Genomic DNA, 27,288 nt, shown 5'->3' with positions numbered 1-27,288 from the left:
CATGGAGAAAAAAAAGTGGGGAAATATATAGTAAAAAGAAGGTGAAGACTATCTAGTAGATGGCCACATTAGTAGATCGAAAGAATAACCATAATGTAAGTCGATATATTTCTAATAAGATAGCCATGTGTATATATAAAATATAAGGTGGGGAAAGAGAATATAATATCAGTGTCGTTTGAAAGGTATGGGGTACTGCAAAAGTGATATGGAAATGTTTTATGTTTAGTTTTATTCAGATTGTATTTTGGTTTAGTTGCACTACGTTTCCCAGAATGCTGCTTAATGCAGAGATTGGGAGTACATATATAAAGGCAACATAAACAACAAACTCACTTGCCGTGCTCAAGACTGTGATAGTCGAAACACCTTGGTGATGATGGTTGTTCTGAAGAAGAATAAATATTGATACAAAGTCTTTTGGAGTGGTGCGAATTACTTTTGAAAGGAAATTATATATATATATATATATATATATATATATATATATATATATATATATATATATAGATATATATATATATATATATGTATATATATCTCCAGGTTGATCTAAAATGTGACTGGCAAAGTCTCCAGCCAGTGGCTGAAAGAGGCTCATCAAAAAAAAGTCCAGGATTGAAAGGGGTAGCCTCAAAGCCTGCTATATGTGTACTGTAAACAAAAGTCTATTTAGGCAGCTGTGCTATCAAACCAAGACCTAACCAATGTAGTCAACACATGGACAGGATGTCTAATATCCCTCAAATACAAAAACTTGTATTTTTATAAAGGTCTAGTATGGCGCCACAATTTGAAATCCATTAGTAATCAATAGTTATGATGCCACTGGGGCACGTTCTTCTCAGCCTTTTACTGGAATATGGTAAACATTTCACTTTCCTTGAAACCCCGTAAAACCCATGTCCCTATCATCCACCGAATAAACCTCATGGAGAGACATAGGCACACCTATACAGGACCCAAAGGGAACGCAGCAAGCTCGCTTTCAGATATGAGGCAGGGCCACAGGGCTTTTCTGAGACAGTTACGGGTTCGCCTTCCCCTTGCCTGTACTAGCGCTGGGTCGGTTCTTCAGAAAAATCGCACCACTGATTTTGTGGTGTTCTTAGAATGTGCATTACTTGCTCCCTTTCAGAGTGGACAATGGCAAATCTTAGACCTGCTGCTGTGATGGGTTCAGTGGCAAGGGAAACAAAGGGCCTTGTATTTAATTTGCTGCTGCTGTGTGCAGGATTTATAAAAGGCATCCGCAGGGAGACTATCTCTTCCCTTCACAAGTTACAAGGGGGAGGAGGGCAGTAATTAAGAAAGCTGCAGACATGAGACGGGAGAATGGCCTGAGCCTTGCAATTAACCTCTCAGAGGCATCCTGCAACGATAAGATGAGGAGGGGAGGGAAATGGAAGAGGATGAAGAGCAATGCACAAAAAGAAATGCAGACTCACGTTTTTTAGTTTCTTACATGTGACATATTTGTTCCTATGCAAAGACACGAGCGGCTGAAGCGTTATATTAAAAGGAGGCCAGGGACGTAAAAGACCAAGAAGAGGAGAACGCTAAACAGATGGGCTGGGAGACCAAAGAGATGAGAGCAGAGTACCAAATGAGTAAGGGCAGCTAATGTACCAGACAAAGAACGGAACAAGATTAACAGCCTGAAAAGGATATGAACTGGGGCCGAGGGCTGAATAAATGTTCCATTATTGAAGGGGGAGTGGACTAACAGAAGGCAGAACAACAGAAAAACGGACAATGTGGAGTAACAAGCAAGTTATCAGAGAACACGGCACAGCAGAGGAACAAGTGAAGCTGATATAGGAGACCACATGACTTATGAAGAAAGGTTTCAAAGAATCTGACTTAATACCAGAAAGGACACCCCAACTTAATAACAGAAAGGACACATTAGAAAAGACAATGAGAGACAAAGTAGTTTACAATAGGAGACAGGGGAGCAAAGTACCATGATGGAGAAGACCCCAATTGGAAACTGGGTGCGCTGTATATTTACAGGTGGGCTGCAGGGTACCATGAAACGAGGGGACCAAAGCACCCAGCACCACTGAGGAGACAAAATGAGTACAATAAAAATACATTATACTACACAGCAGCAGTGGAGAGAGGATTGAGTGGACAGATAGGATGGTATAGCAGAGTATCAAAGCACACAGGGGGACCAGGTACTGAAGGACAAGAAGATCAACAGTGGAAACCGGAGAGTGAGGGAGACGATTCTAGGGCAGAGCACCTGGGATGAGATTAAAGCAGAGTGCTATAACTGAAGAAGAGCAAAATATCGAGCATGGTAAGTGAGCAGCATGTTAGTGAATAAGGGTTGGAAAGAACTACATGAGAGTCCAATGGCGTTACATAAAACAAATATGGCCCCTTAGCAAAAATAGAGCGAAGGGCATTTACATTTCAATTAAGCATTCTGTCTCACTGATATTTGAAACAACTGAGCAAGGGAGCCCCAACCCCCTTGCACAAGGGCAGCATGTGAGCTGTTATGCCTCAGAGCCAGTGTATGTGCCTCCCTCGAAAAAACTTTAAATTCTGTTCTGACAAATGTACTTGGAGGCCTCCACAACTGGATGTCTGTCCTCAATAAATAGAAAGAGAGCAGCAATTTGGAAGGTAATGCAGAAAAGAATGACAAAAGCTGAGGCGGCACGAATCAGAGAAGGAGAGGGAGTAGAAATCAAAAAGCAAGGCAGCAGAGAATGAGAATGTAAAACAGCGGAGAATGTAAGGCAGCAGAGAATAAGAATGTAAGGCAGCAGATAATGAGAATGCAAGCCAGCAGAGAATGAGAATGTAAGGCAGCAGAGAATTAGAGACACTGTGAAATCCAGCTCACTCACTAAGAATAGGCAGAGGAGGAAGGATTAGACAAGTAGCTCACTGGACTAACATTGACAATGGACATCTCAGAATCCGAAGACGTATCACAGTCCCTTCAGTGAAGGAGCAAAATCAAGCATGCACCTAAAGACCAGTAGTATACTGCGCTCATGGTATATGAAAACTGGTAGGTAACAGGTATGATGCACATGACATTCACTAGTCAGAAATGATAACACAAACTCTTCATAACTGAAACTTCCTTCCCATTGTTAAAAGGTTAACCGACCACCATGTTACCTGGGCTGAGTCAAGCAACACATTCTTCATGGGGAACAACAAAATAAATCTATGTTGCACATGTCTAAATTAAGGAACCAAAACATGCATGAAAGCTAGTCCACTGAGGATGTTCCCTTAAAGAGAGGAGTTTGAGAAAACTTCTGCAATGTGGCGCATTATTGTCAGGATTTCATGGTTATAAAATTGTTGAGAAAACAAAGGCTGCCTGCTACCAGCTTTCTTGTCTGAAGAAAGGGAAATTACTTTATGCAGAAAGTGGCTTCAGAACTGCCGTTCAAAACCTCATATTCTACATATGGATGGTACTAACCTTTTTCATGGCCTCCCAGGGTCCACAGTTCCACCCCTTTTGGGGCACCCTACATGGAGCAGTATCTCTCATCCAGGGCCTGAAGAAATATTATCACACTTGATGGAAGTCAATTAGCTCTCCCTCCCACCCCATCTACAAAACCAGCTGCATCACTTACAAAGCCATCATACCCAGCACCCGTGCTTATCTTGAAAGATAAGCTCACCACCTCTGCTGGTTCTAGGCACATCAGCAACCGAGACACCATCAGACTGCAGACTAAGACATGTAAAAAAGAAAACAAGGCTTCAGGCCTTTTCCATCTATGCACCTAGGATCTGAAACAATCTCCATATAATTCAGGTGCTCCACAATGCTGCTCCAGTTTAGGAAAGAGATGAAGAAGCACCTCCTTAAATAACACTACATCACACTATATAAACTGTCCACAACCTAGCCATCTCTTCCTTTGCTCGAACACTTCACGCTTGTCTTCAACCCGCTACAATGCTCCATTGCCTTTTGACCAGGTTTCCGCTGTAGAAAACCAAATATATACATACAGAAAGCCCAGTTTATCAGATCATAGATACATAAACTGAGAAGCAGAGAAGGGCTGCAGGAGTAAATATTTGAATAAGGTATGTTGGAACCACAAATCATGACGTGGGCATTTGTGCAGGAAACAATAAAACACGTACGGACATTATATTGGTTTAAAACGTTTGACAATCATTTCAGGAACCAGCTTTTCTGGTGGGTGGTATATTCAAGTACTGTAGACACCTGAAGAACCACAGATGGGGAGGAACATAAATCATAGAAAAGTTCCACTGTATAATTATTAGCAGTAACACTATTCCCAGCCGCTGCAATACACACTTACCAATGAATCTATTAGGACCTCAGCACCTTCTTCACTTTCATGTAGAGTGTCTATGTCTGTCAGCTCTTGAAGCAAGTCCACTACTGCAATGGACACATGTGATGTACAGTTAAGGATAAAATCACTCAAAACCAACCTACCATGCAAAGAGTTGCTGGCCACCTTTTTCTAACCGAAGGTCTCCTCAACCAAGGGCATGGCAACTAATGCTTTTGTCAGTCTTTGAAGGATCCCCACAAAGACAAGACCCCCGCATTCGCTCCACTGTACTAAAACAGTAAGAGTCTCCAGCCCAAAAAGTTTTTTATGGACATCTATCTTCACCTGACAACAAATCCATTTTTGGCCTTCTGTTAGTACAAGTTGGACTACACAATTTACCAAACATTGAATATATGTGAACTAGAGGATTCAAACTGATAAACTGAAAAATTATAATTAACAAAACATTTGTATGGGTCACAATCTATGATACACAACATTGAATTCCAGGAATACGTCAATCACTGTTTTCATTAAAATATTAGCTAGACTTAATTTACAATAATTAGGAGTTATGCCTACAAAGTGAATTTAACCATCAAAGGTCTCTTTAGGATTTTAATTTAAGGAATGAAAAAGTTGTTTTTGAGTTAAAAGGTTTTTATAGATGTCTTAAAGAAGCAAACAGTTGCTACTGGAACCCCTGTAACTCTGGACCACAAAACAATTTTATTTAATCTCAACACTGCTACTTTGAAGAATCGCTGGAGAATTATTAAGACAGTTAAAACGTTTTTCCAGCCGTAAGATTCTATGAAAATATAAATATAAAATTTTACAAACATAAAGGGGAAGCAAGTAAAATAGAAACTAACAAAGGCAAGCTAGTACAAAAAGATAGCTCTCAAAGATGAATGATTTTTAGGTCTGGTATAAAATTCTTGTCTACAGTCAGAACTCTTCATCTAGTGGTCTGTTACAGTGCCATTCACACTTTTCTTCTGTCCGCTACCGCATGGGGGAAGGGTCAGCTCACTTCAGCCATTGGCTTAAGTCACTGAGTGACTGCATTCTACCCTTTCACACTGAGCACATTAGCACACTAAATAGTACCCTTTCTTGCCAGTGACTACTAAGGTAATGACTGCATTTGAGGCCAAAAACTTTTTGCTTTCAGTCAATTTTCGTATTTTTTTTATATTTTGGTTTGATGAGGGCCTGACGTCTCCCTCAACAATAAGGATTTGCAAAACCTATGACAAAACAAAACAATCACTGACGAAGCCAAAAGGCTGACAGCCTCTGCTAGGCCCACTGGCTTTTTCAGTGCTTATTGAGATTTCTGAGATTCTGCTCTGTGGTCTATTTACATTGCAAAATGGCAGCTCAACACCAAGCAAAAAAAAGTCTAGATACACTTTGATTTGGAGATTCAAACAGGTCTAAAGGGGCTCAATGATCTTGTTCAGTGGCAGTGGCATTTTACTTTGCCTTCCTGGCATTTATTTACTAATGGTGCATTTGATCTCAGCTTGTGTCAATCTGCACATTATATCACACACTATCCAATGTTTTCAGCACTGCATGAAGGACTATGTGACCTTCTATTTGCTATAATTTACACTTGCAGATGTTTGTGTAGTAACGACGGTACCAGAAGAGAAGATGTGTCCTTTGGTAAGCCGGACAGATCCCACTCCATACGTCTTTAGTTGTGTATTAAATTAAGGTGGGAAAACGACACTAAGGTAAAGTTTGGACGAAGTACACCTTCTATCCTACCAATATGCTTATGACTCAATGTCTCTTTCGCTGCGTGGAAAAGATAACCTTCCATAAGCATCCTGATGAGAAAACAGACCAATATTTGATAGCAGTTTTCCATATCATTGTTTAATAACATACATAACTAAAGAAAAGCTGTAAGTAATATTTTCTAAAGACCACGGAACTCGGGTGACACAAGAGGCAGAGTAACCAACAGCTATATAAAGCATGGCGACCACAAGTGCAAATATCTATGGCACAACAAACCAGGCAACGATTGGACAGTATTGTCTGTTGTGATCACTGCTTGTCAGGTGGGATGTTAGGATTGCTTATAGGCAAAATTAAACCGTTTACAGCATGAGGCTCATTTCTACTAACCAAGATAGTTGTATTAAAGAATCTCCCATTTTGCAGAGCATTACAGGGTAACAGGTTATTGAGACAATTTGTTACATTTCCACGCGTGCTGATGGACTTCACCAATCTAACTGACTTAAAATCCTGTGCCGTTTGACCCCCTGGAATAATCTGCCTCTTAAACACCCTGAACCGTGTGCATTTTGAGTGCCCGAAACCCTGGCCTGTGCCCCTTGAAACCCAAGGAAACTCTGTGCCTCTTCATCTTTCCAGAACCATGTGCCTCTTACTCCTACAGAACTCTGTGCCCCTTGATTATGCAGAACCATGTGAGCCTTGATTGCCCAGTACCCTGTCAAGCTACATTCCTTGGAATCTTGTCTCTCTTGATTCCTTGAAACTCCACACCGCCTAATCCTCTGTAATCCTGCCTGTGTTAATTGCCTGCAGTCCTGTGGGAATTCATATGTAAAAATAAGGTAGCTTAGGAGTTTGGAAATCCATTAATTACAAAGTCAAATTTTGGGTTAACTTTAACTTAAAAGCAGCCAGCAAGGCAGGCCTGCCTTTAAAATGACACTGGGCACCACAGCAGTGCAGGTGTACTACATATGCTGGGGTCCCTAAACATACAAGCCCTACCATATACTAGGGACTTATAGGTAGGTTGACACAGCCAATAATAATTGGCCTAATTCACGTAATCATTTGAATCAGAGGACATGCCCTGGGATTGTTTAGAAGTGCCCAGGGCACCATCAGAGTCTGTAAAACACCTGCATAAGTGAAAAATTGAGGCAAAAATATGGGGGGCTTCTACAGTCAGCCCAATTTTCCCACAAATGGTTAGTAATCAGTGGTGACCAGTACACCCACATAACCAATAATGTATGGATGAAACCCCATTCAATTATTGATGTAGGAAGAATAATGGACAGAACAGAAGCATCTTCTAGATTTTGGTATCTTATGGTCAAGGAGCCCAGAAGGAGTAAGTGACATAAAACGCCAACAGGAGGACCCAAGGAATCAAATTTATTTATCTGTTTTGATAGGAACAACATTGGAGATACAGAATACAACAAAACCACTTAACCAGTGATCACATTCTTACAACATCACACTGTTTGTGAAACGGAATGAATCTCAAAACGCCTCAGTCATGTATAATCAGACCGGCGGCAATCCTCACAAATATAAATAATTCCCTTTGTTAAGTGATGTTTGGTACGCCTCGTCATACAACGTTTATCTGTTTGACTGGCTGCAGGTTGGATTCATTTGATAACAACCACAGTATCAGTAGAAAGTGTGTGCAAGTTACTTCATCAGGACCTTCTTGCAATGGAATAAAGCACCCCATAAGCCATGATTTGCTACGGAGTGCGCAATGTAGTAACTAAGCTGAAAATATTTTCTTCGTTTTCTTGTGCTAAAAACAATAAAAATGCAATTTAAATGACAATCATTTAATAAATCAGTTCAATTAAACTCTCATTAGATGAAAAGCTCAATTAGAAGCTAATGTTCACTATGAGGTAAAATGGAAGATGTTTAAAACATAACGTAATTGCTTGGTGCCATTTCTAGTAATATTTGTACTAAAATGGCAACATATACTGTGGATGTACGTAATGGGAAATAGTTCAGAAAAACATTCAATTCATGCCCCTTTTTGAAGGGCCAGTCTCCCTGGGGAGGGAATGGCCCGATCATTACTATCTTTAATTGTAATTATATTTATATAGCGCTTGCTACTCTTATTGTTCCATTGAATCACAGAGGAAAGTAGGCAGGCCCTTCCTATGTGTAGTTCAATGTGGCCTGGAGCGTGTTCCAGACTTTAGCAGGCTGGCAGAAAAGGCAGAATAATGCACTTAGAAATAATTACAGGTTCACTAGTGAAGCACTTCAGAGGTGGGAAAATGCAACCAATGCCTCGCTGAACTGAGTAGTAGAGAGAAATATGCATTTGAAATACATGAGGGTGGTGGCATATTGGTGTGGCTCTGGACGTGTGTTTCTGGCACAGCACTTCGGGAGTTATTCGCGGACAAGAGAAACAGAAATAATGGACTGCGTCCTAATTCCGGCAGCGCTTAACAGTAGGTGCAGGAATTCACGCTAAAGCGAGCTTAAGGTTGAAATGAGGTCAAGCACAAGGTTTGTGCTCAAGGTAGAAAGCATGCCTAGTAAAGGCATGTGTGGAAACGAGATGCAAAACGGCATGCATGGTTCTATCATACCACTCCCCCATCCCTCCCTGAGGGCCAAAACTACCTTCACCCCTAATACCTCAACTACCCCAGACTCCCTATCTGCCCTGAGACCTAAAAAAAAAAAAAAAAAAAAAAAACCCTATCCCAACTCCCCCACCCGCCCCATAAACTAAAGTACCTCAACTCTCTCACGTGCCCTAAACCTTAAAAACGCTACCCGATCCTCCATCCCAGCCCCATGAAAGTAAACTACACAACACCCCTACCCACCGTGAGCCCTAAAAAAATAAAACTTATCCCCACCCCTAAAAAGAAAACTACCCCGAACTATCCACCAGCCCTGAGCCCTTAAAAAAAAAAAAAAAAAATACTCTGACTCCCCTACCCCTAAAAACTAAACTACCCTGACTCCCCCACCTGGCCCTGAGGCCTAAAACCTCCCCCTCAATAAGTAAACTACCATGAACCCTCCCACCCACCCTAAGCCCAAAAAAAAAAAAAAAAAAAACTAGCCTGAACCCCAAGCCCCTAAAAACTAAATTACCCTCAACTACCCTGAGCCATAAATAAAAAAAAAAACCGAGCCCCACCCACCCTAGAAACTAAAGCTAAAGTACACCACCACTACCCTACCCACCCTAAGCCCTAAATCCACCTCACCGCTAATAACTACCCACCAACCCCACTTACCTCACCAAGTTCTCTCCTGATCCTTCCTCTTCTCTCTTCCCTCCCTTCCTTAAACCTTCCCCCACCATTTAAAAATAAACTACCCCGCCCCCACCATAAATAAAAAAGACCCAAACACCCCCACTCCCGCCACTGGAAAAAAATAATAATAAAAATAGCCCGACCCCCCCACCCTAAGCCCTTAAAAAAAATACCCAAACACCCTCACCCCTTTTAAAAATTACAAAAAATAGCAAGTCCCCAGCCTCCTGTCCCAATCCCTTAATCACCCCCACCCCTGCTCCACTTACCTCACCGCATCCTCTCCTGAACAAAGCTTGTTTTTTTTCTGTGCCTTAACCAGGCATATGCGTAGTTCAGCATATGCGTGGCTAAGGCACAGAAAAAAAACATGCGTTGTTTAGGCAAGCGCGGTTAACACTGGGAACGTCCATGTTGTTTACAACACGTGGTTGAGGACGTTTCCCCCGCTAGCATATAACTGTTCTTCATACCAGTCCATGCACATATCACACATTCTGCTTCTAATTTAATGTTCCACTCTCACATTCTCCCACTCACACAACATGCAAACACATAATACTAAGACTGTACTCATATTTCCCTATACTAATCCATAACTAATTCTTTTTGGGTTCCGGAGTAGCGTGCTACTCGCCAAAAAGCACTTCGACGCCTCGTCAGGGGTGGTAAGCGCTATATACTATTACAATACACTACAATACATACTACAATCAGGCAAATGTTTTTTGGAAGCTTTAATTAGAAATCAAGTCTGTACGACCACTAAAAAAGGCTCTATTCCACGCTGCTTGATTGGTAGCGAGGTTTTATTCATGTCCTTTTTTCACTATTCTTACCTATTCTTTGCATGCATGTGCACTACCTTTTGAGATAGCTAGATAGACAGATAGATGTCACTGAAAAAATTAGGTAAATGCCAGTTAACACATACTGTTTTAAAGAAACAAAACCACTGAAAATTCATCCGATATAACGATCTCAAGCAACTATATCTTGTGCCCTAGATTTACTAAATCTTGCACCCCACCGTGCACAGTGTTCTCATCAATGATGTCATGTCAGATGTTGCAGTGATATTATCAATGATGCCACAGAACATGGCATGAGTGATGTAATATGGGATGTAATTAACAGTGCATGGGAATAGCATGAGTCATTGTTACTACAGGGCATGAGTTATAGTTTACCTGAGGTCCCTATGACTGACACATTTCATAGGACTTGTAAGTTTAAAAGGATATGTTTTAACTGCCATTGTATAACATTTATGTATATTTATATATATGGGACAATTTTGGTTCATGGGTAAACAATTTGTATTTGTGCAGGCCCACGCTATTATTAGCTTCTTGTGGCTTTTCCTTGCATTTTCTCTTTGTTCAATTAATTCCATTTCATTTATCAGTTGACTTTCAAAAAAGTTTTTAAAAACTGTATTTAAATGTCAGATTCCATAATTGTGAATGAGCACATCACAGAATGCTTTAGACGCAGGTTGTGTGAACCATGCAGTCTGTCTTTCATATCGTTTATGCTGTCAATCACATGGGTGGTTTAAAAAGATGGAGAAATGTTGCTGCACGTTATGTGATCAAGGCCAGTGTGGCCGAAACGCACCATGGTGGAAAATCAAGCAAACAGTAGAAAAAATCCTTTTTTTTTTTTAAGACAAAATTAAACTAGTATACCTAGATCAAACAACACCAAGAAACAGGTGCAGAGGCAGATGACGTGGTTGGGACAGAAGAAAGGAGTCAAGAAACGTAGGGATCAGAAAGAATAAAAGACTACATGTTACGCAGCAAGAAGTAACCATTAGAAATGAACCCAAGTCTTTTGAAGCGGAAAATCTAATTGTAAATTTATCAAAATACCAACTAACAAAACAAAAGTATTGGGAAAAGGCCTGAGCATTTTGATCATGTACAAACGAGAATTGACGTATACAAATTCATACTGAAATTGCAATTGGTAAAATTATTTTCGAAAGAAAGGTACAAAGCTCCATTAAGAGAGGAAAGAGAAAGATGTAACTCAGATCTACTAATAGAACAAACATCTGATTTAAAAACAATGTATGATCTGATGTGTAATTTACAAGATGAGCATATGACAGACACAAGTGTTATCAACATTAGGAATTGGTATACAACAAGAACGTACAAATTTCAAACCAAAAGCGAAATTTTGTACTACCCTAACACCGGGAAATAAGTTTGATTTGTTTCATGATTTGATCATCGCTGACCTAGAGAAAGTAAAAATCGAGGCAAGCAAAACTGGAAAGGAAAACCGAACTATAGAAGAACTAAAAGCCCTGAAGAATTTGATGGAAAATCAAATGATAGAAATAAAACCGGCAGACAAAAGGGGCAATATTGTTATTTTGGACAAACAAGACTATCTTGAGGAAGCATAAAGACAATTGAATGAAATACGAAATTATTGCAGTTGAACAGGAATCCAATAAAATATCTGATATGGGATTTAAAGCAGAAGTTAGAGAAATGGCATTCTGAGGGTCTCATTAGTATGGATGAGTTGCAGTTCAAGACAAATGAAAGCCCAATTATGCCAACAATTTATTTCTTGACAAAAATACATAAAACTTTGAAAAAACCTCCAGGAAGGCCCATACTGTCCAGCTGTGAATCATTATATGAGAATGTCTCTCAATATGTGTGTGTTAGAAATGGGGTCTCCAGTTGGCAGTCGGTTTGCACCCTATCCAAGTAGGGACCCTCACTATAGTCAGGATAAGGGAGATACCCGCTCAGATAACCCCTGCTCACCCCCTTGGTAGCTTGGCACGAGCAGTCAGGCTTATCTCAGAAGCAATGTGTAAAGCATTGGCACATAACACACAGTAATAAGTGAAAACACTCCAAAAGAACACCACACCAGTTTTAGAAAAATAGCCAATATTTATCTATATAAAACAAGACCAAATACGATAAAAATCCAACATACAGTAATAAAAATATGAATGCTGCAAGATGTACTTAACAATACAGTTCCTTGAAGTCGATAACTCCACCTGGGGCTATCACGGCGTCGTGAACAACAAAACCAAAAGTTCAGGCTGGCCTCAGCGTCTCGAGCCAGCTGCGGTGTCGGGAAGATCCACAAACAGTACCTTGGATTCGCAGGGCATCATGACCCTTGCGGTGAGCTCTGTAGAGCGCGGTCGCCGGCGTCGGTTCCGGAGTCGGTGGGCCCTTGAAGTCACGCACCTCAGGGATCGAACTCCGGGCTGATTAAATCAGGTTCGCTGGCGGGGATGGCGTCGGGGCTGCGTTGCGAAACGGGACAATGCGACGTGCGGTGCCCACAGGTCACGGTGCAGGCAGCGGCGGTGTCGTTGCGGAAGCGCTGTCATCGGTAGGCCCCAGCCAGCGGTGCGGGATGGGACGGTGCTTCGTGACCCTCACAAGCGGTATCCACAGGCCACGGTGCAGGCAAGGATGCCTGGTGACGACACTGGAGCCGATGGTGCTGGCGTTGGTGGACCGGGGCTGCGGCGCGGGACAGGACGGTGCTTCGTGCTTCTCACGAGTGGTGTCCACAGCCCACGGTGCAGGCAACCGCGCCGGTGTCAGCAGGAGCGACGTAGTCAGGGATGCCCAGGCTGCGGTGTGAGCAGGTGATGCCGGAGTGCGGGCCCTCAGGTCGCGGTGCGAGCAGCGGCTCGGTGAAGTCGTCCAATGATGGCGTCGGTGAGAACAGGGTCGCGGTGCGAAGCGGGGCAATGCGACTCCGTGAGGCGTCAGCAGGTCACGGTGCAAGCCAGTGGCGTCGTTCGCGTCGTCGCAGTGGTTTCTCCTCTTGAACAGCACAAAACACACAGTTCCCAGTGCTGCAGGTCTAGGAAACTGAAGTCTTTGGTGTCCCTGAGACTTCCAACAGGAGGCAAGCTCTACTCCAAGCCCTTGGAGAATTTTCTCAAGCAGGACACACAGCAAAGTTCACCCTTTGCACTCTTTTCAGGCAGAAGCAGCAACTGCAGGCCAGTCCAGCAAAGCAACACAGCAAAGGGACACTACTCCTCCTTCAGCTCTTTTCCTGGGCAGAGGTTCCTCTTGTTTCCAGAAAGATTCTAAAAGTCTGGGGTTTTGGGTCTGCTTCTTATACCCAGTTCTGCCTTTGAAGTTTGCAAACTTCAAAGCAAAGTCTCAAGTGTTTGCAAGATCCTTCCTTGTCCAGGCCAGGCCCCAGACACTCACCAGGGGGTTGGAGACGGCCTTGTGTGAGGGCAGGCACAGTCCTTTCAGGTGTGAGTGACCACTCCTCCCCTCCCCTCCAGCACAGATGGCTAATCAAGATATGCAGGCTACACCCCAGCCCCCTTTGTGTCAATGTCTAGAGGAGAGGTGTGAACAGCCCAACTGTCAAACTGACCCAGACAGGGAATCCACAAACAGGAAGAGTCACAGAATGGATTAAGCAAGAAAATGCCTACTTTCTAAAAGTGGCATTTTCAAACGCACAATCTTAAAATCAACTTTACTAAAAGATGTATTTTTAAATTGTGAGCTCAGAGACCCCAAACTCCACATGTCCATCCGCTCCCAAAGGGAATCTACACTTTAATCAGATTTAAAGGTAGCCCCCATCCCCCATGTTAACCTATGAGAGGGACAGGCCTTGCAACAGAGAAAAACGAATTTAGCGATTTTTCACTGTCAGGACATATAAAACACATTACTATATGTCCTACCTTAACCATACACTGCACCCTGCCCTGGGGGCTACCTAGGGCCTACCTTAGGGGGGGTCTTACATGTAAGAAAAGGGAAAGTTTAGGCCTGGCAAGTGGGTACACTTGCCAAGTTGAAGTTACAGTCAAAACCGCACACACAGACACTGCAGTGGCAGGTCTGAGACATGATTATAGAGCTACTTATGTGGGTGGCACAACCAGTGCTGCAGGCCCACTAGTAGCATTTGATTTATAGGCCCTGGGCACCTCTAGTGCACTTTACTAGGGACTTACTAGTAAATCAAATATGCCAATTATGGACAAACCAGTCCACAGTACAATGTATATGGGGAGCACTTGCACTTTAGCACTGATTAGCAGTGGTGAAGTGCGCAGAGACAGTAAACCAGCAAAAACAGAGTCCAAAACCAGGAGGTCAGAAGGCAAAAAGACAGGGTAGACACGCCAAAAAGCTGCCAGGTCTAACAATGTGGATAGCTTTTTACCACCAATGGTGAGGGATTTAAACTCATATATTAAAGATTCAGGAAATGTTCTCAGATTGCTGGAGGATGTGGCATGGCAAAGAGAGTACATACTGATCACTACATGACGTGGTTTCATTGTATACATCAAAAGCACATAAGGTGGGAATCAAAGCAGTTAAATACTTTCTACAACAGAGAACTATCCATCTATTGAGAAATTCAGAAATGATACTAGAAATGATTGAGCTGTGTTTGGAAAATAATGTATTTATATTTGATCACCAAATATACAAACAAACCTGTGGGACTGCCATGGGAATTTCCTTTTCCCCAAGTTATGCAAACCTAACAATGGGATGGTGGGAAAAACATAACGTTTGGGAGAAGGAAAGGAACAATTTACGGAAAAAATAGTGGTATGGCTACGATATACAGATCTCTTTGTAATCTGAAATGGCACAGAGGCATCCATTGAATTCAAGTGATATGGGCCTCCGATTTACCTATAAAATGAGTAAGGAATCAAGTGAATTCTTAGATTTGATGGTATATGTTGAAAATGACAGATTACAAACTACTTTGCACAGAAAACCAACAGCAACAAATAGTGTGTTACATGGGTCAAGATTTCATCCAGCTTCATTAATTGAAAGTATTCCCTATGGTGAATTTATAAGAGTCAAGAGGAATTGTTCCAAAGAAGGGGATAGGGAAACAAAATTTGTAGAAACAGAACAGAAGTTTCTAGCACAAGGATAAAGAAATCGAGATGTGAGATGAAAGCCAGAGCAACAACACGCGCACAAACTCTTGTAAATAGAGGAGAAGAAAGGAATGAACATAAACAAGATCAAACAAGACTGATCCTAACTTACAGCAAAGAGAACAAACAAATATTAAATATCTTAAACAAGCATTGGTACCTAGTCGAAAAAGATAAGATATAGGACCATGCTTAGGAGTGAGACCAAGTGTAACCTACAGAAAAGTGCCATCTATAAAAGATCTAGTGTTGAACATCTATTTTGAATCCCCAAAGAAATCAAATTGGTTGACAGATTCCAGTAAAGGTTTAATGTGTTGTAATAAGTGCAAAGCATGTAGAATTGGTTGCAACAAGAGTAAAATTGTAGATTTTCAGGGACAAGAGATTCCAATTGTGGAAAGAATAACATGTGAAACCAGCTTCGTAGTGTATATTATTGAATGCTTGTGTGGTTTGAAATATGTGGGAAGCATCATCAGTGCCCTAAAGAAAAGAATACTTGAACATATCAGGGCAGTACAAAACAATGATATGAACTATGCCATGACTAAGCATTTGAAAAATCACAATGGGGCTAATTGGCTACACGTGAAATATTATGGGATTGCAACCATTGCAAAACATTAAAGAGGGGGAGACAGAGTCCAAAAACATAGACGCCTGGAATCGAGGTACATTATTAGATTAAAAAATTGGGATCAATATGGACAAAGAGTTATACTGTCATCTATAGAGACAAATAAACAGGTGGAAGATAGTGAATATTATGGATGAAGAGGTGAAGTACCATTTGTGAATAAAAGTTAAACATATGCCAAATTATAAGAAACCGATATTATGTTTGAGTGTAAACAAATTAAACTTTGAAAAACAATATGGTAAAACTGTATTGGAGCCTGTTTACATGTATAAACAAAGAAACAGCAGTATAAAGAATATAAAAGACGTTAATTTATAGATAGAATTGAGTAATTGTTAGCAGGATTCTGTATATGGGTACTAATGGGATTAGACACGTATATTTTTCAATATTAGGAGCACTCATGAGATTTAATGATAGTTTTTCGTGATAATGGTATGTGTATTTTTATTGGTTTTATTTTTGTATCTATGTTTGGTGTCTAATATATACTATAAATCCCAGAATGCAACATAAGGGCAAACTGGGAAAAGGAGTATAAATTGCGAGGGGTTGAAATGCGTTGGTGTAGGTTGTATTCTTATCAATACACAATAAATATGGATTTCTGAAGATCCCATGTGTGCCGCGTGTGACAGAGTCAATTGTTGGGAAAAAAAAAAATATATATATATATATATATATATATATATATATATAATATTTTCTTCGTCACTTGGGATCAGGATTTTTGGTCTGGCTGGCAGTTGTTTGTCTTGCCATCCATCATTTTCAAGTACATGTATGTACGTGTATGTAACATATGAAATATATATATATATATATACACACACACACACACACACACACACCACATAAGATTGCAACAAATAGACCCTCATGAGCTATGCATACAACATGGCTACATGCCACATAAGTTGCTCGAATTGTCTCAGACACGATTACATAATTTCAGTGCAAACTCCGCCAATTAAACTGTCAGGATAAACTGTCAGGAGCATGTAAGTATGCAACCACGTTTAGAGTGAAGAGGCTACATTCCCTTGCAAAAATCGTTGGTGAAAAGCTTTCTTTGAGAGACAATGCTTTCCAAGAAAGAACTCCCCCACCCCTTACTGGCAACCACCCTAAGCCCGTTTCAGGACCTTCACCTGAGATGAGGCCAGCGCTTCACATAGTTTCGGAACAGAGCTGAGGCCTGGTGCTCTTGACCGCTACACGTCCAGTCCGTGTCCATGGGGCTCGCATCCTCAGCAGAGACTACCCCCCCCGGCCCACAGCAGGGCTCATAATGCAATGTAGTAAAGAAACTGCCATGGGTCTCAGGCCCTTCATGCCTACCCCCTTGCCCCAACAACAAGCTCCATCCATTTGGGAGTACTCTCAGATGGAGAACTGCTTCATCTTCTGTAGTCACAAATAGCATGTTCTCTTTCCAAATTTGCAAATAATAGATTTGCATAAAATGAGGGAAGTATGGACATTACAAAAGTGTGCACTGAGGTACGCAAGGAAAACAATGCAAACGTTCAGAGGCACAGCAAGGGTGTGTGAGGTCACATTTCAATTCCTGCCCATAGGCCCACTTTAAAAAAATGATGGCGTTACCTTTCTCCCACCTCAAAATGTAAACAGAGAATATGTTACTTATTTAGCTTCTTCATAAAGCCTCATTGCCAAATCCTAATTTGAAACCTTCACACAAAACTACTGTAAAATGTCTAATATAGGTTATAAACAGATTTCAGTATCTACACAACGTAAGTGCCACGTTATTAAAACAAGCATTTGCAATGCAATGGGTCTCGCATTTGCTCGAGTTAGAGCTATTAGTGATGTAAAGTCCTAGCATGACTTTTCTTGCCACATAAATGGAAAATTTAAAGTAAAACAGTTGACACAAGCAAGCTGATTCAAAGCACCATGGCCGCCATGAGCATAAGGGTGAAGAGACGCACAAAAGGAAAAATATGTTTGCTCGCAGTCAAACTTATCGGCTAACGTGTAATTAGCCATGTAACAAGGGCCATAGCCAAGGCGGTAACAAAACCTCCGCAAGGAGGGACAAACGTTAACCATTTACCGATGTCGAAACATTTTTTGAAGGGCAGGCCCACAGACGTGGTAGTGATGGGCGTGAGGTGGGCGCTGATAAAAGATCAGATACATACCAACACGTCGGAAAAGCAGCATTTGCGGGCTGCTATGCTCAACCTAAAAATGATGAGCTGAAAGACATATTCTGGACCGAGTGTCCATTTTCTTCTTCAACAAACAGTTCAAAACAACGAAGCGCACAACGAGCAAGCAACCCTTATGTGCTTAAGCTCCCTTCCTGGTGTCCCTTTATTTTGGCTCAATCATAGTACTGCCCGCTGCACTGATGTACACATACATATACAAAGAGCTAGTGCTTAATTTGTGCTTGTTGTGTCCGGTGCTGAGCACCGGCACTTATTTTTGAGGGCCGGAGTGTGATGTATGAGAACACGCGATCACCGCACGCGATCGCCGTCATTTGAGTGTGAGAATGACGGGGATGCGAGAAGACGGTTGGCAGCGTTAGGATAACGATGGCTGAGGCGATATAGAATAAACTGAAGACTGTGCATATAAACCTGAATGTGATTTTGTCTACTTTACATTTGGCGACGAAGGTGGGTGTCGCCTCAACATCCGTGGAGTTGTGTGTCTCCAGATCTTTTTGAAGTTAATTTTGACGCGCTGTTCTGGCGATCGCGGAGATCGTGTTTGCGCACTGGTTGAGAGGACGCAGCCACAGCGCAGTCCGTTTTGGGAGGAGTTCGGGGTCGGACCAAAGAGGAAGCATGCGGTTTCACGGAACCTTCCTAGAAATCAGCACAAATACAACGAGTGGTGAAGAAAGCTACGCTGCGTGAACAACGTCTGTTTGGGGGCGTGCCCAACAACACCGGTGTACTTAAAGGGATGGCTAATTCAATGTCTTAAAGGGAAGTTTGACTTTGCTACGATGGGTAAACCATAATAGAGAACTGAATTGGAATGGTGACAGGCACACCTTATACAAAGGAACAATTTTTGTTTGCCTGTCGTGTTGAACATACGGTGATAGGCACACCCAGACAAACGGCGAAGCAAGAATTAATCATCTGTTATAATGGAAGTTTCAATGCAAGGACATTGAAAGAGTGGTGATTCACTGGTTCAGTTACATATTGGTCCAGTGGAGGTCTGACATTCAGTGTGTTGCTCTATATGTTTGTCTAGTTTATCAGAATAATGCAGAACGTAACACCACCTCCATTTTTTTTGAGCAGTCCAGGTGATCCGATATATCCTTGGAACAAATGGAAGAAGATATTTGCTCACTATGCTAGAGTGTGTGGACCGACACTGAGTGCAGAAAGAAAACATGCATTGTTGTTACACTGTCTAGGTGGAGAGGGACAGGAGGTTTTAGAAAATTTGCCTGATTTATGCACTGAAGAAAGTAGGAATTTGAATGAATATGAAGCATGTATTATGAAGTTAGACAAACATTACTTACCAAGGGTGAGCACAATAATGGAACGATATTATTTTGGAAAAAGGGAACAAGGTAAAGAAGAGTCAGTGGAAGATTTTGTAACTAGTTTGAGAAAGTTGGCAGTGTCATGTAAATTTGGAGCACTGGTGGATGAGAGAATTAGAGATCAGTTCGTATTGAAGTGCTGCAGTGACAAAATTAGGGAAGAGCTGTGGTTGAAAGATGAACCACCTTTGGAAGAAGTGATTATGGTGGCAAAAAGAGTAGAACACATGCTGAGGTGTGTTAAGGAATTAAGTGGAAACAAATTAATGAGTGGAGAATGTACAAAGGTGGAGGAGATAATGTGTGAAGTGAAGTACAAAGGAAGTGGAGGTGAAAAGAAAAAGGAAGATATAGTGAAATTCAAAGGAGAATGCTATCGTTGTGGTAATAGTGGCCACAAAGCCAATGCGAGCAATTGCCCAGCATTGCATGTAGTATGTAATGGGTGCGGGAAGAGAGGTCACTTCTACAAATGTTGCCGTGGTAGAAAGAATAAATTCCTTAATGACAATATGAGGAAAGAGATCAAAGAAGTATCTCAGGAGGTAGTGTTCCAAATTGATGCACAGGTTAAGTGTGGAGAGCATCCAAGTGAGGTGGTGAGAGTGGATGGAGTGGATCTACTAATGCGTTTTGATTTTTGTTCACAACTGACGATAATTTCAAAAACAAGTTTTGACAGATTAATTTTGAAACCTAGAAAGTTAGAGAAGATGGATGTATCTCCTGGGGGTTACGGTGGACAGCCTATAAAAATGCTAGGGTACTTTGAAGGTCATATTGAGTTCAAAAGTAGACACCTGTTGGGGAAAGTCTATGTGTCCAATCAAGGTGACAATCTCTTGAGTTGGACGCACCAAAAGCTTTTAGGTGTCATTTTGAATCCAAACGCACAACCTCAAGTTCAAATTCAGAGTGTGGATGGTGTAAGCAGTGAGTTAGAAAATGAATTTCCTGAAGTATTTTCAGACAAGTTGGGATGTCTAAAAGGTTATAAACATAAAATCAGGTTAAAGGAAGGTGCTATTCCTATGGTAGCGAAAATGAGAAGAATACCGTTGGCTTTACAAGAACCAGTGAAAGCTGAACTTAAAAGATTAGAGTTGATGGGCATAATTGAGGGAGTAGAGGCAACCGAATGGTTGGCTCCCATAGTTGTGGCAAAGAAAGGGGATGGTGATATCAGGCTTTGTGTAGACCTTAGGGCTCTAAATAGAGAGGTAGTGGTGGATAAATTTCCCCTTCCAAATATTGAAGAAATAGTATCTATGATTGGCGGAGCGAAGTATTTTTCCACCTTAGATCTTAAATCAGCATATCATCAGGTAGAGTTGGAAGAGAAGTCACAAGAATTGACTGCATTCATAACATCTTTTGGTGCGTTTAAATTCAAAAGAATGCCTTTTGGGCTTGTGTCAGCGGCCTCTGTGTTTCAACGCATTATGTATAACATTTTGAAGGAGGTCAAAGGGGTGAAATACTATCAAGATGATGTGTTAATTTACGCTGACACAGCAGCAGAACATGAGGAACGAGTGAGGTTGGTTTTGGGATGTCTAAATCGTGCTGGTCTTACTTTGAAGAGAAAGAAATGTCGTTTTGCTTTGACAGAAGTTGAGTACCTGGGACATTTGATTACAGGATATGGAGTAAAACCTAAACCAGATTTGGTTTTGACTATTAAGAGGTTAGTTTCTCCCAGAACCAAGGAAGAAGTGAATTCTTTTTTAGGAATGGTAGAATACTATGGGAGGTACATTAGGAACTTGTCAGAAAAAACTGTTAACATGCGAGATTTACTAAGGAAAGGAAGAGAGTTCAAGTGGGATTCATTGTGTGAAGATGAGTTCGAAAAAATTAAAGAAGAACTAGAATATGCTCCCTGCTTACAAGCTTTTAAACCGGGTAGGCCAACTGCCACTGTCACTGATGCTGGTGCCAAAGGTTTGGGTGCGGTTCTGATGAAAGAGGATGGAGTTATGAGAAGAATGATTGCTTGCGCGTCCAAATCTTTGAGCGGAACAGAGAAGAATTACTCTGTAATTGAAAGAGAGTCACTGGCTATATATTGGGCATTGAATAAATTTAGACAGTTTGTGTGGGGAATGGAGTTTGTGGTCTTGTCTGATCACAAACCTTTGGTAGAAGTGTTTGGTAGTAAAGGTCTTAATTGCATTTCTGCAAGAATAAGAAGATGGATTATTGGGTTACAGGATTTTAAATTTAAAGTAGAGTATTTACCAGGTGCATTGAATGTTAGTGCGGATTGTCTTTCAAGATTAGTGGAAGAAAGCAAGAAGGATGAAGAACAAAATGATATAAATTTTCAGGAGGAATTGGTGTGTGAAGTATGTTGTGATGTGTCTGAAGTTACATGTGGAATAATAACCGAACAGGAGTGGAAAGAGGCGTTGAAAGAAGATGTTGAGTTGAGTGGAGTATATGAAGTTTTAGAAACTGGTAAAATTGAGGATGTAGGGAAAGTTTGGAGGTTGGTGAAAGATGAATTGGCGGCAGATAAAGGTATATTGTTGAGAGGAACAAGATTGATTCCACCAAAAGTATTAAGATTCAGGATAATGAATCAAGCTCATGAAGGTCATCTTGGGATTGTTAAGACTAAAGAAAATTTTACGTGCAAATTTTTGGTGGCCAGGTATGGATGTAGAAGTGGAGCGGGTGGTTAGAGAGTGTATACAATGTGCACGGAGTGACAAAATTTTTCAAACTCGTAATGCACCTATGCATTGCAGGAGTTTACCATGCAAACCCTGGGATGAGGTAGCAATAGATATTGTTGGTCCTTTACCGGGAGAAAATTCTATGCCATATCTAATTGTGTTAATAGATTTGTATTCCAGATGGGTGGAAGTCAAAAATGTGCATGAAGTTTCATCTTCTAGTGTGATGATTTTCTTAGAAGATATTTTTAGGAAAGAGGGATTTCCTAAGTCATTATTGTCAGACAATGGACCACAATTTTGTTCGACAAGTTTTGAAAATTATATGAGTAATTGTGGCATATCTCATAAGAAGTCAGCAGTTTATCATCCGGAAACTAACGGTGCAGTTGAAAGATTCAACAAGTACATAAAGGAAAGCATACAACTTGCAAAGGTGAATGCTCTAAATTGGCGTGCAGAACTTTTGAAAAGGATTACAGCCTATCGTTTCTCTCCACATTCAACTACTGGTAGATCCCCTTTTGAACTGTTTAAGAAAAGGATACCTAATACCAAGTTGTCTCCTGGATGGATGGAGTGGATAAAAAATGGATATAATTTGGTCCACACGGAGTGGAGAGATAGAGAAGAAAGGCTCATGGAAAAAAGGAAGCAAGAATTTGATACAAGGAACTTTTTCACCGACAGACTGGACAAAAACAGCCACAACAGCAGAGAACTCTTCAGCATCGTCAAGGAGTTCTCCAACCCCAGCGCCAACGCCGTCACGCCCTCACAGGATTTGTGCGAATCCCTCGCCACTTTCTTCCATCGCAAGATCAGCGACCTCCACGACAGCTTCGGACACCAGACCCAACCAAACACCACCGAACCCGCATCCCCGGCCATCACCCTCAACAACTGGACCCACATCAACACGGAAGAAACCAAATCCATCATGAACTCTATCCACTCCAGCGCCCCTTCGGACCCCTGCCCGCACTTCATCTTTAACAAAGCCGACAACATCATCGCCCCGCACCTCCAGACCGTCATCAACTCTTCTTTTTCTTCTGCTACCTTCCCCGAATGCTGGAAACACGCCGAAGTCAACGCTCTACTAAAGAAACCTACGGCTGACCCGAGCGACATGAAAAACTTCCGCCCCATCTCTCTTCTGCCTTTCCCAACCAAAGTAATAGAGAAGACCGTCAACAAACAGCTGACCACCTTCCTGGAAGGCAACAACCTGCTCGACCCCTCACAAACCGGATTCCGAACCAACCACAGCACTGAAACCGCCCTCATCTCAGTCACAGACGACATCAGAATCCTGATGGACAACGGTGAAACAGTCGCCCTCATTCTTCTCGACCTGTCGGCTGCCTTTGACACCGTCTGTCACCACACCCTAATCACCCGCCTCCGCTCCACCGGGATCCAAGGCCAGGCCCTGGACTGGATCGCCTCCTTCCTCGCAAACCATTCCCAAAGAGTTTACCTCCCTCCGTTTCGCTCAGAACCCACCGAGATCATCTGCGGCGTACCTCAAGGCTCATCGCTCAGCCCGACACTCTTCAATGTCTACATGAGCCCCCTCGCCAACATCGTACGCAAGCACGACATCATCACCTCCTATGCCGACGACACCCAACTTATACTCTCCCTCACCAAGGACCCCGCCAGCGCCAAGACCAACCTACAAGAGGGAATGAAGGACGTCGCAGATTGGATGAGGCTCAGCCGCCTAAAGCTGAACTCTGAAAAAACGGAAGTCCTCATCCTCGGCAACACCCCGTCCGCCTGGGACGACTCCTGGTGGCCCACGGCCCTCGGCACCGCACCGACCCCCACAGACCACGCCCGCAACCTCGGCTTCTTCTTGGACCCTCTTCTCACCATGACCAAGCAAGTCAACGCCGTGTCCTCCGCCTGCTTCCTCACCCTCCGCATGCTCCGCAAGATCTTCTGCTGGATCCCCGCCGACACCAGAAAAACCGTGACCCACGCCCTCATCACGAGCCGCCTGGACTACGGCAACACCCTCTACGCCGGGGCCACAGCCAAACTCCAAAATCGCCTGCAACGCATTCAAAACGCCTCGGCCCGCCTCATCCTCGACGTACCCCGCAGCAGCCACATCTCTGCACACCTGAGACACCTGCATTGGCTCCCAGTCAGCAAAAGGATCACCTTCCGACTTCTCACCCACGCACACAAAGCCCTCCACGACAAGGGACCGGAATACCTCAACAGACGCCTCAGCTTCTACGTCCCCACCCGCCTCCTCCGCTCCTCTGGCCTCGCACTCGCTGCTGTCCCTCGCATCCGCCGCTCCACGGCGGGTGGGAGATCTTTCTCCTTCCTGGCTGCCAAGACCTGGAACTCCCTCCCCACCAGCCTCAGGACCACCCAGCTTTCCGGAGACTCCTAAAGACCTGGCTGTTCGAGCAGCGTTAACCCCCCTTTTTCCCCTAGCGCCTTGAGACCCGCACGGGTGAGTAGCGCGCTTTATAAATGTTAATGATTGATAATGATTGATTGATACAAGGAAGAGAGTATGTAAAAATAATATAGTTGTGGGTGATGTGGTGAAGGTGAAGGCACCAGTTGGATGTCTTGAGGGGTCAAAGTTCACTAGACCTCTTCATGTGATTAACCTTTTCAAGAATGCTGTAAAAACTTCAGATGGCAGGATATGGAGCATGAACAGAGTAGTTCGGCTGAAAGGGGTGGTGGAGAGTGTTAGTACTGAAAGGTCCAGAAGATTCAGAGACAATGATGGGTCAAGTACACAAGATAAGGGACGACATGAAACTGATGATTTAATGTAATGAGGAGAAGTTGTAGAAGGAAAATAAGTCCTGGACATCTTAAAGACTATGTTCTCATTTGACAAAGGTGATGTTTATAGGGTTGGATGATAACATGTATTAAACTTATTTAGAGTATAGGTGGGGTTGATATGATGTTTAGTTTATATGTTTAGGGTATACATAGTTTCTGGCTACTCATTCATTTGATGTCATGGTTATGCTCTGTACTAATTTGTTCATTGTATAAAAGGGAGATGTGTGATGTATGAGAACATGCGATCACCGCACGCGATCGCCGTCATTCGAGTGTGAGAATGACGGGGATGCGAGAAGACAGTTGGCAGCGTTAGGATAATGATGGCTGAGGCGATATAGAATAAACTGAAGACTGTGCATATAAACCTGAATGTGATTTTGTCTACTTTACACGGAGCTTAGTCTTCTGCCTCAAGCATTTACTGCGAGCAAAACACACGTTTGGGAAAGACGGAGGAAGAGAAAACTGAAAAAGCGTCACAAAGGGAGACAGCAGAAAGCTGCAAGAGGGAGCTGAAGGGACAGGGAGTGTTTTAAATGGACTGACAAGGTCCGAGATGGCTTCAGGATTACGCTGCCTCAGTATTTCCTGCTCGCACCTTTAATTGCAGCAGCCGCGTGTTTAAGATGAGGGCTTTAAGCTCCAGCACCTTTTTATTTACAAATTAAGCACTGCAAAGAGCGACACACACTTTTCACGCAATGAAGACAAGAAAGCAAGGTGCAAAGAAGCATTAGTCTGACTACCACATATGCCGACCGCACACTGAGCACAATGGATGTGCCCATTTCATAAATGTATTCAGGAGGTGGGCTGGGCACGCCAGCCTGTCTGTCTGTCTGTCTGTCTGTCAGGAAACTCCTTTGAAATTAGGAAACTCATCAGTAGATGAATAGGGAAACCCACTTCTCTGGTATGCTTGATAAAGATGACTCAGTGTGGCTTACATAGAAGAAGCGGAAAAATGCAGACATCTGAAAGAAGCGCAAATTTGCCTTACGATGTTTTTGGGGGATTCTGCCAAAGGCAGCATGCGCCCAACCTTCAGAACAGGCTGTAAAATTGTTTTCTGTCAGGTGGTAGCTGTGCCTTTGCACAAGTAGTACAAATGAAGAAGAACAAAAAGTCTCTAATGAACATATAGTTCATTTCCAACTTCTGGCCAGTCATTAAAAAACGATTTCTGTAAAAAAAAATCTCGAGAGGGCTGGGAAGAGGGAGGGTGAAAGAGGGTCAGCATTGTAGAGATTTGTTGACACAGACATTGTCCAACTTAGTAGCTCCTCTCACATGAGAGGATTACATAATTCCAGCGAAAGGCTGCCCTGTCTCCAGCATCATCATGTTTGTACTAGGCCCTTGAGAAATATTCGTTGCACCATTTCGCATTATTTCCGGCATTTTACATTACACGAAATTCCTGAAATCACGCAATATTGCACAGTTTCAAGTCCATTCGGTAAAAATCCTCTCGCTTCAAAGACAATCAACACTGTCTCTCGGCCAGACCTAATGGCAATAGCCTGGTGCAGCCTTTCCGCAAGCCATTCAAATATGTGTACATGCAAGAAAAACTACAATTATCAACACACTGCATACAAGTTAATTGCAAAGCTAAACAAGCACTGGCAAAGCCAAGAGGTATGGCGCTGGCTGCCAGCCTTTTGGTTTTGTCAATGCCTGTTTTATTTTTAAGATTTTTGGAAAACTTTATTGTTAGTGAATCTGCCGGGCCCATGCCTGTCTTAAAAAAATAAATAAATAAAGTGGCTAAAAGCCATTTTTTTGGTCTCACAAAGCATACACTGATACACTGGCATAATAGTACCAGGCACTTAAGTGAACCAATTTGTGTGTAGAAGTGCGTGCTGTGGACGGTAAGAATGCTGTTACTCACAGTGATGTCAGCCAGTTGCTGATGTGGGCTGACCCATTACTCTATGCCCTACGCTGTAGTGGACTGAAGAAAGTGTGAATGAGACAGTTACTGACCAATTGATGAAAAGGGCTGGCAGAATGCCCCCATAACTAAGTATGAGCGATATACATATAATTTTAGAAAAATCAAAAGGTCTTCTATTACGCCAGAATTAAAAAGGCTAATGCATCATAAAATATCAGTTAACGAGTGGTCCAAGAGGGTGCACACAAATACACATCTCTACTACTTCCCTAACACTCCCACACTCACTTTGGCTATTCGGGAAGCTGCTAATGTACTACTCCAATTCTGACTATCCAATAGAATAAGATGAG

At 42.4% G+C, this 27,288-nt stretch overlaps 1 protein-coding gene across 1 annotated transcript in view; it reads right to left on the bottom strand.

Moving 5' to 3' along the window:
- CTNNBL1 (catenin beta like 1) overlaps nt 1–27,288 on the bottom strand; it is a 451,247-nt gene that overhangs the window by 238,585 nt on the left and 185,374 nt on the right. The window contains exon 5 of the mRNA XM_069243733.1: nt 4,329–4,426. Coding sequence (XP_069099834.1) covers nt 4,329–4,426 — 98 coding nt within the window. The remainder of the gene's footprint in view (nt 1–4,328; nt 4,427–27,288) is intronic.

Source organism: Pleurodeles waltl, chromosome 7, assembly GCF_031143425.1.
Source record: "Pleurodeles waltl isolate 20211129_DDA chromosome 7, aPleWal1.hap1.20221129, whole genome shotgun sequence".
Taxonomy (NCBI): Eukaryota; Metazoa; Chordata; class Amphibia; order Caudata; family Salamandridae; genus Pleurodeles; species Pleurodeles waltl.
Note: the sequence above shows the minus strand (reverse complement) of the source record. Positions and strands in the feature narration are given on the sequence as shown.